General features: G+C 41.6%; 1 protein-coding gene across 5 annotated transcripts in view; it reads right to left on the minus strand.

Moving 5' to 3' along the window:
* LOC125453822 (uncharacterized protein C21orf58) overlaps positions 1 to 12,809 on the minus strand; it is an 89,527-nt gene that overhangs the window by 46,685 nt on the left and 30,033 nt on the right. For 4 of the 5 annotated variants that reach the window (XM_059647021.1, XM_059647017.1, XM_059647019.1 and 1 more), the window contains exon 3: positions 3,081 to 3,154. The exons of the other annotated variant lie outside the window; for it this stretch is intronic. In XM_059647021.1, the coding sequence (XP_059503004.1) occupies positions 3,081 to 3,154 (74 nt within the window). The remainder of the gene's footprint in view (positions 1 to 3,080; positions 3,155 to 12,809) is intronic. 5 annotated transcript variants of the gene reach the window in all.

Genomic DNA, 12,809 nt, shown 5'->3' on the forward strand with positions numbered 1-12,809 from the left:
GGATCAATTTCCTGTGGCATCCTTTCATATGGTACTTTGGCAAATGTTTGCTTATAATCCATGGATACAACATTCACTCTATTAACATCCAGCGCATTCCCCTCACCAAAAAATTCAAGGAGATTGAACCATCTAATCTATCTTTTACCAATCAATGCAGGTGCTCTATTATTAAGTTGAATCTCTTCAAGTGCCTGTCCATTGTTTCCATGATTAGCTGACTGACTTGAAGTTACTAAAAATGTCCATAAAGAGTTTATTGAATAAAGCAATCGTGTGCACCATTGTTCAATGTAATAGCTATTCTCCCACATAGGAACAATTAGAAGATAAGCAAATCTTTCAGCTAGTTCCATCCCAACTCCTTTTATAATGTTTTGGTTACAAGCCAACTGAGGGCTCTTGTGCTACAGTGGTAGTGTTCCTACTTCTGGACCCTATTTACTCCACAGGTGTGTCAGTCATAACATGCCTGAACAGGTCAATTAGAAATATCTACAGGGTGACTGACAGGGTGGCTGAATTTTCTGGGCGCAGATTGATGGTTGTGCTTCAATCCTTAATGTGAAATCGGGTATCATGACATCAGCTTGGACAGCTGATATCATCATCCATTTGCACCCATACAGAATCAAAGTGGGCAGGATTCAAAATCATGAGCCTGGCCACCTCACCAAAATAAAGTATTTAGGAGCTCGCTGGGTCATAAAAGTGCCAACAGACTCAAATTTTACATGAGCCTGTCACTTTTTCAGAAAGTGCAAATCAGAGGTTTTCTTGGCAGCTGTGGATGTGCAGTTAAGTGACATAAGGGCTGCAGAGAAGCACTTCCTGTGAGAAGATAAAGCCTGCAGCAGGGCCTGCTACTGGAGGTGAATGGAGGACTTGATATGTTTTGGATCCTAAGCCAAACTTCCAAAGAGATACAAAAACAAAGTTGCTGGAAAAGTTGCTGTTCCTCTGTTCTGAGGAAGGGTCACCAGACCCGAAACGTTAACTCTGTTTTCTCCTTCACAGATACTGTGAGGCCTGCTGAGCTTCTCCAGCAACTTTGTTTTTGTTCCTGATTTACAGCATCTGCAATTCTTTCGATTTTTATTCCAAAGTGATACAGTTCATTTTGGGGAGGAGCCAGAAGGGAGTCACAGTTGAGGAAACCTGGAGTCACTGAGAATCCTGGAAAGGGAAGGATCAGATGAAACGGTCAATGGCTTTATGAGCTTTGTGCATTCCAGCAGAATCTGTTCAAGAGGAGAAGAAGAATGGGAGGAGAAAGAGGAGGAGGAAAAGCTGGGTAGTTACCTAGGAACAGCAGTGCCCTGCTGACCAATTGGATATGGCACTTCGTGATGTTGATGGGCTGCAGAGACCATCACTGATGTCTCCTAATAAGACTTTGTCCTCTGTTTATCACTCAAACTACCCGCAACAGTCAGAATGCCAGTGTCATCATTGACTATGTCTCTCCTGGGTGACATGTATGTGAGATGCTAGCACAGACTTAGGACTCTGGCTGTAAATTTACCAATAGCCCTGAGATTTGGTGTCTTAGGCTCAGGGTCTCAGGGGGCAAACAAAGATCTTTACAATATCTCAACGGTATCAGTGCATCACAGCAATATGATTTCAGACGTTTTGGGTGACTTCATTAATTACACCACCTTTGTGTCCTTCAGCCAAATAGAACCAGAGGATTTGGTGACAAAGTGGGATTCCCAAAGTCATTAATCATGCACATGTAGTCACTGAGGCTATCTTGGCCCAGCCAGGGGGATTCATGAATTACAAAGGGTTTCATCTCCTGAATGTACAGATTGTATGTGGCCATTACCAGATTGTGCAAGTTTGTGCACATACCTTTGGAATAGCCCCAACACCTATATCCTCAAGAAATTCCAGGTGGCACAGCTATTTGCACCATTTATAGTTCGAGGGGAAAACATTTGACTACAGGCTCCTGAACCTGGAAAAGAACCTACTCAAAATGACAGAGCCATGCCTGGACTAGATTAGATTAGATTCCCTACTGCGTGGAAACAGGCCCTTCGGCCCGACAAGTCCACACCGCCCCTTGAAGCATCCCACCCAGACCCATCCCCCTATAACCCACACACTCCTGAAGACTACAGGCAATTTAGCTTGGCCAATCCACCTAGCCTGCACATCTTTGGACTGTGGGAGGAAATCAGAGCACCCGGAGGAAACCTACGCAGACACAGGGAGAATGTGCAAACTCCACAAAGACAGTTACCTGAGGCTGGAATTGAACCTGGTCCCTGGCTTGGCTCTGCCTGATTGTTATAGTCCACAGTGGCCTGCAAAACCTTGTGCTGCAGCGGGGTGGTAAGGCCCTAGCAGAAGAGAGTTTTGTTGACTGAAGAATCAGAAGAGGATCAGGAGCATTCAGACCAGCCTGCACTACCATCTAAGGACTTACACGAGCACTAAGGTACTTTTCCTGAGAATGGCATGGGCGGCACAGTGGTTCAGTGGTTAGCACTGCTGCGTCACAGCACCAGGGACCTGGGTTCGATTTTACCCTCAGTTGACTGTCTGTGTGGAGTTTACACATTCTCCCTGTGTCTGCATGGCTTTCCTCTGAGTGCTCCAGCTTTCTCCCACAGTCCAAAAATGTGCAGGCTATGTGGATTGGCCATGCTAAATTGCCCGTAGTATTCAGGGATGTGTGGGTTATAGGTGGATGGGTCTGGGTGGGATATATCAAGGGGCGGTGTGGACTTGTTGGGCCAAAGTGCCTGTTTCCACACTGTAGGAAATCAAATCTAATCTAATTAAGGGAGATCACCTGCTGCTTTGATGTCATGGCAGTCACTCTCACCTCCCCTCTGGATTTCAGCTTTCTTGTTCCAGCCAGTCTGGAGCCCAGTGGCCCAGGGTTTTATGCAACAGTAGCAAAGAACAGCATCTCGATCTTGGCTCATTTGCAAACTTGTAGGCGTGTCCATTCATTCAATTCTGGACAAGGGTCCTAATGTTTTGACTCCTGCTGAAGCTTGAATTATGTGAGGCTGTGCCTTTGCATGCAAAGCTCTGGGGGTGTGTTTCCTCCTGACCCTTACCCTCAGTTTTTGGAGCAAGCCTTTTCTTCGCTTCAGTGCATTGTGTAGCGCATCACCCTGTCCATCCAAACTGCCTGCACAGAAAACAAACAGATTGTTTGGCAGTTGCTTCATTTCTCTTTCTCAAAGCACAAAAAGACTATACTTATGTTCTTCAAATGCGAAGGAAGTCTCAATGTATTAGACTGCAGGAAAAGAAAACAAGTTAACACTTAGTAGGAGGAAAAAATGGACAGACCATATAAAGCAGAAGAGAATCCAATTGGAAGGATCTTTGAAAGCAGAATGAGAGTTAGCAAAGATTTAAAGAAAAGAGTCAGAGGGCTGGAGTATAGTCATGGAAAAAGCAATCATCATAGGTGGAGGTTCGAGGAAGTGGTTTGTGTACAACATTGAACATGGTTCATAGAACTGTACAGCACAGGAATGGGTCCTTTGGCTCAAGACATTGTGCCAAACCTGACACCAAAGTAAACTAATCCCTTCTGCCTGCCCTTGGTCCATTTCCCTCAATTCCTTGCATGTTCATGTGCTTACATAAAAGGCCCTCAAACACCCTTATCATGTCTGCTTCTGCCGCCACTCTGGCACTCTGTTCCAGAATCTGTGTAAAAAAAATTTGTCCCTTGCATCTGCTTTGAACTTGCCCCCTTTTCACTTTAAATTCACACTCCCTAGTTTTAGACATTTAAAATCAGGGAAAAAGTTTCCATCAACCCTATCTATGCATCTCATAATTTTGTAGACTTCTATCATGTTTCCCGACAGCATCTGCTGCTCCAGAGAATATAACCTGAGTTTTTCTAGCCTCTCCTTTTGGCTCATACCCTGTCATCCAGGCAACATCCTGGTAAACCCCTTCTGCACCCTTTTGAAAGCCTCCACATCCGTCTTGTAATGTGGTAACCACAATTGAATGCAATACTCTAAGTGTGGCCAAACCAAAGTCTAATAAAACTCTAACATGATATTGTGACTCTTACACTCAAATCCCTGACCAATAAAGGCAAGCATGCCATACGCCTTCTTTGTCACCCTAACTACTTGCGTGGTCACTTTCAGGAAGCTATGGACACGTACTCCAAGATCCCTCTGTACATCAATGCTTTTCAGGGTCCTGCCATTTACTGTACACTTCTCCTTAACCTTTGAACTCTTAAAGTGCAGCACCTCACATTTATCCAGATTAAACTCCATTTACCATTTCCCCACCCATATCTGCAATTGATTTATATCCCACTATATCCTTTGACAACCTTCTACATTATCCTCCAGTCTTTGTACCATCTGCAACTTTACTAACCCACCCATCTACACTTTCATCCAAGTCATTTACGTATATCACAAACAGCAGAGGTCCCACTACAGATCCCGACAGAACACCACTAATCACAGACCTCCAGCCTGAAAAACACCCTTCTACCACTATCCTCTGCCTTCTATGGGCAAGTCATTTCTGAATCCACCTGGGCAAGTCACTGTGGATCCCATGCATCTTAATCTTCTGAATGAGTCTACCATGAAGGACCTTGCTGAAAGCCTTACTAAAATCCATGGAGACAACATCCACTGCTCTACCCTCATTGATCACTTCATCATCCCCTCAAAAATTTTGATCAAGTTGGTAAGACATGACCTTCCAATGCACAAAGCCATGCTGACTGCCCCTAATTTGGTCATACTTTTCTAAATGCACATAAATCCTATCCCTGAGAATTCCTTCGAAAAGCTTCTCAACTACTGATGTAAGTCTAAATTTCCTGTTTCCCTTCTTGAACTACTGACCAGTCCTCCGGGACCTCTCCAATGGAGAGAGTTCATAAAAGATTTATCAGAGTGTTCCTGGGAATGGATGGTTGGAGTTATTTAAAAAGGGCTGAATAGGCTGGAACATTTTTCACTCGATCATAGGAGGTTGAGGGGTTATCTTATAGAGATTTTTTAAAATAATGAGGGACATAGATAAGATCATTGGCAAAGGTCTTTTCCAGGGATTGAGAAGTTCAAAACCAGTGGGGGAGACACTTCTAAGGTGTGAGGAGAAAGTTCTAAAAAGGACATGAGGGACAACTTTTTTACAGAGTGTTTCATGTGTGGAATGAACTGCCAGGGGAAATGGTGAGTGCAAGTGCAGTTATAACATTTAAAAGACATTCGGATAAGTACATGAATAGGAAAGATTTGGAGGGATATGACCAAACACAGGCAAGTGGGAAGAATTTAGTTTGGGAACATGGTCGGTGTGGTCTGTTTTCATGCTATATTACTCAATGACTCTTGAGCAAACACAAGTGTCATCTGTGTACTGCAGCTCAATGACAGATGTTGGGGTGGTCTTGGTTCTGGCTTGGAGTCATCAAAGGTTGAACAGTTTCCCACTTGTCTTGTTGATTAACTTGACTCAGTGGGGAGTTTGATTAAGATAGGTTGGAGTGTTGGTGCGTTGATGCTGCCCTGATTGACTCTAGTTCATATTGGATGCAGTCATGGATTGACTGGTTTTAGACAAATTGTTGGTTGGAATTTCTTCTCTTTAGTCTTAGAGTCACACAGCATGTAAACAGACCCTTCAGATGAACTAGTTTTTATCTTCCTGACTTCCTTCTTCAGAATGCCCCTATACTATTCATATTCTTCAAGAGATTCAGTTGATCCCAGAACTTCAATATCTTTATTCATCCATTATTTGCTAATCTTACCAGTGTTGCTTTCCATGATAATAGGAACATAATGCTTTTGAACTCTAGTTAACATACTTTCACAGGCCTCCCACTTGTCAGTTGTCCCTTTGCCTGCAAATAGTCTACTCCAATCAACTTCTGAAAGTTCTTGTTTCATAACCTTAAATTTGCTTTACTCCAATGCAGAACTTTAACTTTTGTCCTTTTCTATCACTATTTTAAAACTAATAGTGTTATGATCATTAGTCCCAAAGCGTTCCCCTATGAACACTTCGGTCATTCGCCTTGACTTATTTCCCAAGAGAAGGTCAGGTTTTGCTCCTTGATAAAGAAAATTTTCTTGAACACATTTAACAAATTTTGAGAAGATTTGTAGCTCAAGTTGAGGCTCTGGATGTGAGTTTGCTCACTGAGCTGGAAGGTTAGTTTTCAGACGTTTTGTCACCATTCGAGGTAACATCATCAGTGAGCCTCCGGTGAAGTGCTGGTGTTATGTCCTACTTTCTATTTATCTGTTTAGGTTTCCTTGTGTTGGTGATGTCATTTCCTGTGTTGGTGATGTCATTTCCTTTCCATTCATTGAACATCAACTAGCCACAAAATGACATGACCCACTATCACTCGCATCCTTACATACAGATGAGGAAGGACACCACTTTGATTGGGACAACACATCCATCCTAGGACAAGCCAAACAGAGACACGCACGAGAATTCCTAGAAAAATGGCATTCCAACCGGAACTCCATCAACAAACACACTGATTTGGAGCCAATCTACCATCCTCTGAGAAAAAGAACAGGAAATGACATCACCAACCCAAGGAAACCTAAACAGATCAATAGAAAGTGGGACATAACACCAGCACTTCACCGGAGGCTCACTGATGTTACCTCGAATGGTGACGAAACGTCTGAAAACTAACCTTCCAGCTCAGCGAGCAAACTCACATCCAGAACATTTAACAAATTTTACACCATACAAACCTTTAACACCACAGCAGTCCCAGTCAATATTTGGAAAATTAAAACCCCCTATTAGTACACCATTATTATTCCTACATATATTTGAGATCTCTACATATTTGCTTCTCAATTTCCCTGTGACTGATGGGGGATGGGGTTGGGCCTATAGCAGAATCCCAGAAAAGTGATCATATACTTTCACCCAATGATCCCTCAGAAATATTTTCTCTAATTATAATAGTAATGTTTTCAAAAACGCCACTCACCTTCCTATATTGCCTCTCTTTCAATCCTTCTTATGACATCTAAAACCTCGAAAATTGAGCTGCCAGTCCTGTCTATCCCTGTAATAGCTACAATGTCCCAGTCCCATGTTCCCATACATGCCCTGAGTTCACCAGCTTTACCTGTAAAACTTCTGGTATTGCAACAAATTTAGTTTAATTCTTCAGAGTTATTTTGTTCTGACTTGCTGTTGTCTGTCTTCTCTAATTAAAATGCTCTTTTCTGATTCAGAACCATCCTCATCTTTATTTCTATTTTCACTGTTACTTAGGAAGCCCCCAACACATTCTCGTATGCTAATGAGAGTTCAGAGGCATTATGTTCCTATTAGCATGGAAATTAAGGCTGGTAAGATTAGAAAATAATGGATGAATAAAGATATTGAAGTTCTGGGATCAACTAAATCTCTTGAAGAATATAAACAGTATAGGGTCACAAAACAGAACTAGCAAATCTCCCTGTCAAGATACTGGTCCCTTTCCAGTTCATCCTTTTGATCAGGTCTTTTTGTCCCAGAAGAGATCCAATGATCCGGGAAACTGAATCCCTGCTCATTGCACCGCCTCTTCAGCCATTGATTTTTCTCCTCCAGTTCTTTCTTTTCCAATTTCTTCCCTCTTTATAACCTGGCAGTGGAAATAAACCAGAGATTATTACTTTTGATGTTCTGTTTTTTAACTTTCTACCTCACTTGTTATATTCACTCTACAAAGCCTTAACCCTTTCCATAGCTGTGTCATTCCTACCAATGTGTATAATAACTTCCTGCTTCTCACACACCTCTTTGACAGGATGTGTTTTCACTAGCTGTCTAAAATCCAAATGCTTTCGAAGGAGGTCACATCACTTTTTGTGTCTGGTGCAGAGATCCTGGGCAAACTTCTGCCATGACTTGAAATCAGTAGGAAAACTCCTAAGTCAACTCCTAACTCAGTGTATCCTTGGAGCACTTCTCTTGACTGCCATGACAGCAACGCCCCAGACTCAAGCACTCCATAGATGATTCACTTGGTAATCAAATGTCAGCCATTCCAGTGATATGACAAGACCTACTCAGATGGTTTCATCATGAAGTGGATTGGGCATGCTCACTCAAATGTCCTACTATCTAATACTCAGAAATTTTCCAAAGCAGCTCAAGTGCAAATGGCGAAACCTTTGCTGCCACATTGTCCAAGTCTTAGTTTCAGTTTTAGACTTTCAAAATAGTAGGTAGACTCATTGCTTTGTGTCCTCAGACTGATTTTCAAAGTCTGTGTAAGGCTATATTTGCTTTAGCCATTCTTGCCTGTGTCTCTTTGTTGATACAGCATGTGAAAAGTGAACTTATGACAGGTTCTGGGCATAGACTGAAAACCTGGCCTCAAGAAAGGGCTCTCCTGGAGAAAACTGGTGCATACCGTCAGTTTTATTTGTGCTCATTAAGGCTCAAGTAGTCACATGCATTGGAGAACAAGTCCATGCTTCATTGTATTTCCAACACTGAACCAGCAGCTATCGCACAGCTGGCCATCAGCAAATAAGATTTCAATTTCACAGTTTCCCATGTCCTAGGAGAACCTGGGCTTTGCCTGGAATTATCCCAAATTAGCAGCTTCCTAGCCAGGTGATACTTGATATGGATGTCAGCATCACAATTGTGGAAGCCATCAGTGAGCATAACAGAGAAAAACATGCTGGAGAGGACTGGTGCACTCACACCGCCTGTTCAACTCCATTAGCAATCAGGAATGCAATAATAATGTATACAAGAATTCTGGGCTTTATAATTAGAGATATGGAGCGCAGAAGCAATGAAGTTATGGTAAACTTTTATAAAACCCTGCTTTGTCCTCAACTGGAGTATTGTGTCCAATTCTGGCAATACAATTTAGAAGGAACATGAAGATATTGAACCTAGGAAAATTTCCAATAATGGTTCTGATTATTAGGGACTGTACCTAGGCGGAACAACGGGAAAGCTGGATTGTCTGCCTAACAGAAGAAAAGCTTGAGAAGAGATTTGGATGAAGTGTTCAAAATCCTGAAAGATGTGGACAGCATAGATAGAGAGAAACCATTCCCATAGCTTGAAGTGCTGCAAAACAAAGGACACCGTGTTCAAGTAATTGGGAAAATGAACCATTGGCAATACAAGGAGAACACTTCTTTATGCTGCATGTGGTTAAGATAGAAAATAGAGTGCTTGAAGTGTTGGAAGCAGATTCAGTCATTGCACTCAAAGGTTAATTAAGTGATCATCTGATTGGAAAGGATTTGCAGGGCTGTAGGAAAAAGGAAGGTTAGTGAGGTGACCTGAGACGGTCCTAACAAGACGCAGCTTGGGCATAGCACTTCTATGTTCTAATAAACCTATATTCAAACAGAAATAGATATAAGCAGTTGTAGACACATTTATCTTTCTTCAGCTCTCTGTAAGTCATGAAATCTTACCCAGATGACAATGAAAATCACAGAACCATAAAATATAGAAGAGGTCCTTTGGCCGAATGAGTCTATACCAGCAAAAATACACTGCTACCTATTTTCCTAGTCCCATTTTCCTGCATTGAGCCCATAGCTTTGAATGTTATGACATTTCAAGTGTTGATCCAATACTTTTTAAAGGTTATGATGTTTCCCACCCCAGCTATTCTCCCAGATAGTGCACCACGTTTTGAGTGCTGCGCTCTCAACCTCCTGCCTTTCACTTTAAAATTATGCCCCTTGATTTTGACCCTTCATCTAAGAGGAACAGCTGCTTTCCAGTCACCTTGTCCATGTCCATATAATCAATATTGACCAAGTTAATTGTCATCAACATATAAAGGAAATATTCTTCCTGATCAACCTTTAATTTCTTGCACCACTCAGACTGGGATTACTGTAAGGTCATCAATAAGGTCATCTCCACAAAAGAAGGTTGTTAATCAAGCTTAAAGCCTGGGGAAATCTGGTGGAGAGAATACTGAATGGGTGCTGAAAGGTTTAATCTGGGACAACTATTATTTTATTTCCATGAGTGGTTTTTATCCTACAATGTACTGCTGATGGTTTCAAATTGGAGATGATGCATTCTTGTGATAGGAAATGGAGTCAAACAATTACTTAGAATCCTTACAATGTGGAAACAGGCCATTCAGCCTGTCGAAGACTGACCCCCTGAAGACCATGTTTCCCCCCCCCCCACCCTATCCCTATAACTCTGCATTTCTCATGACTATCCTACCTACCTGCACATCCCTGAATGCTTTGGGCAACTTAGATTAGACGAGATTCCCTACAGTGTAGAAACAGGCCCTTTGGCCCAACAAGTCCACACCGCCCCTTGAAGCGTCTCACCCAGACCCATCTCCCTATAACCCACACACCCCTGAACACTACAGGCAATTTAGCATGGCCGATCCACCTAGCCTGCACATCTTTGAACTCTGGGAGCAAACTGGGTCATCCGAAGAAAACCCACACCGACAGTTGCCCGAGGATGTAATTGAACCTGGGTCTCTGGCGCAGTGAGGCGGCAGTGCTAACCATCGAGTCATTGTGCCCAATAGTCAAACAATTGGAGGTATGAACAAAGAGATGTCGAAATAGATGATGGGGTAAGTCAGTGAGTGAGCTGTGACAGACATTTCATTGTGCTCAGCGATAGTTTATTCCTGTCATTAGGAAGGATTTGATGAAAAGGATGAAACACCTGTGGTCAACCACCCTCTGTGCATAAAAAATGCCTGTCACTCTCATCTCCTTTAAATATGTCCCCTTTTACCATAAACCTATCTCCCCTTGTAATTGACATTTCCACAATAGGAAGATGATTCAAACTATCCATTTTATTCCATTCTGTAAACATTGATGAGGTTGTCCCCTCAGCCTCCATTGTTCAAGTGAAAACAAAGCAAGATTGTCCTACCCCTCCGATTAGCTAATACCTTGAAAATCAGGCAACTGGTAAAGCTTCTCTGTACCATTTCCAAAGCATCCACATCCTTCTGGTAGTGTGGCAACCAGAACAGTATACAATATTCAAAATAAGGCCTAATTAAATTTTTATACAGCTGCTATATGACTTGACAATTTTCATGCTCTATGCCCTGACTGATGAAGGCAAGCATGCCACATGCCTTTGTGACCACCACTTGTATTGCCACTTTTTGGGAACTATGGATCGACACACCTGATCCCTCTGTATGTTGGTGCTCCTAAGGGATCTGCCATTTACTGTACACTTTATTCCTGCGTTAGCCTGTATCCATGTATAGTAAATGTCTCAAAGAGTTGTGGAAGCTAGATCACTGAAAGTATTTCAAGATGTAGGTAGACTTTTGAATTAGGAAGTTGAGGGCTACGCAGAGCTGATATGAAAATACATGTTCTACCTTTTATTCTTCACAGAACCAACAGATGATTCATGTCTTTTTAAGCATTACCTTTTTACTCAATTCACATTGCTAATCTGTGTATTTTTAAAAATCTTTTCTCACATTTTGTAGCGAATAAACTCTTTTTATAACTTGAAAAAGCCTTGTTAATTTAGATTATTTTAAAATAAAGTACTTTTCCATTAAGAAGAAGGTACTATAAAGGAAGTAGACCATTTCAAATTAACTTGTTCTCACCAACTATGGAAGGAATTGAATTAAGAAGGAGAGCCAGTTCATCCCTCACTTGGAAGCATAGCCATTTGGAGTATCCCATCCAAATCATAACAAACTGGTCATAACAATACACAAATGTAATGTCACTGCCCTCATCCACATACTCCTGTTACCCCATCAAAAAAATACAGCTGAATTTGTTGAGTATAACTTTCTGTTAACAAAATCAATCCTGCCTGGCTTGACTTTATTAATCCAGCTTTCTCCAAGTATTTGTTAATAGTCTGGGTGAAAATTCTTTCTGAAGACCTCCCACAACCAACATTAAACTGACTGGACCATTATTCAAGAAGTATCACATAGTTATTCTACAGTGAAGAGTTATTCATTTGATGCTTTTGATGCCTGGTTGCCAGCCATTTTTACATCTTTCATTTCATGCTCTCTTTTCCCAAATGCTAGACTATCCCAGAAAATATAACTCACAGACCCCAAGATGTAAAGGTGCGTAATTGCATGTACAATGGGATTGAGGGTATGTGCAAAAATAATGGCAACTTACCCATCCTAGTATAATTGGAAGTGGCCTCATGCTGCAATAGACTCTTTCTTTTCACGGAGTTAGGTTGCAAATCATGGTTTGCATCATGACGTAACTTTTGGACAAGAACTGATGCAGCAAGTGTAAATGTTGTACCTGTATGCTCACCACTATTTTGCACCACTCTCTAGTCAGTTGAGCCCATCAGCTCCCTCTGCAATAGAATCAGAGCTAACAAATGGGATACAAATCTGTTCCTAGACACAATGGGAAAAATCCCTGGGCTTCTACTCAGAAACTTCCCTTAGTGGGAGTATGTCACAAAACTGTTTCAAAGGATTATTGTTGGTCCTTGACTTTAGTATCTTTTATTTTTTTCATGAATATTTTGCTTCAAAGGGCAGCTAAGAGTCAACCACATTAGTGGATGAGTGAATTAAGTTAAATGAATATTGTACTCACTGAAGGGATCTCATACTTGACCAGGTCCTTACAAAGATAATCGTCCACAGTACAGAATTACTGGAACCTCTGGCATAAGTGACCACAATGTGATTATACTTGATGCTGTGTAGCAACAAGATTAGTGAGGACACAAGTACATGATCGAAAGAATCCAATCTTCAGTGGAAGACAAACACAAGAAATTAAATTGCATCTGTTGCTAATTGATAACTTCAT

Source organism: Stegostoma tigrinum, chromosome 7 (genome assembly GCF_030684315.1).
Source record: "Stegostoma tigrinum isolate sSteTig4 chromosome 7, sSteTig4.hap1, whole genome shotgun sequence".
Classification (NCBI taxonomy): domain Eukaryota; kingdom Metazoa; phylum Chordata; class Chondrichthyes; order Orectolobiformes; family Stegostomatidae; genus Stegostoma; species Stegostoma tigrinum.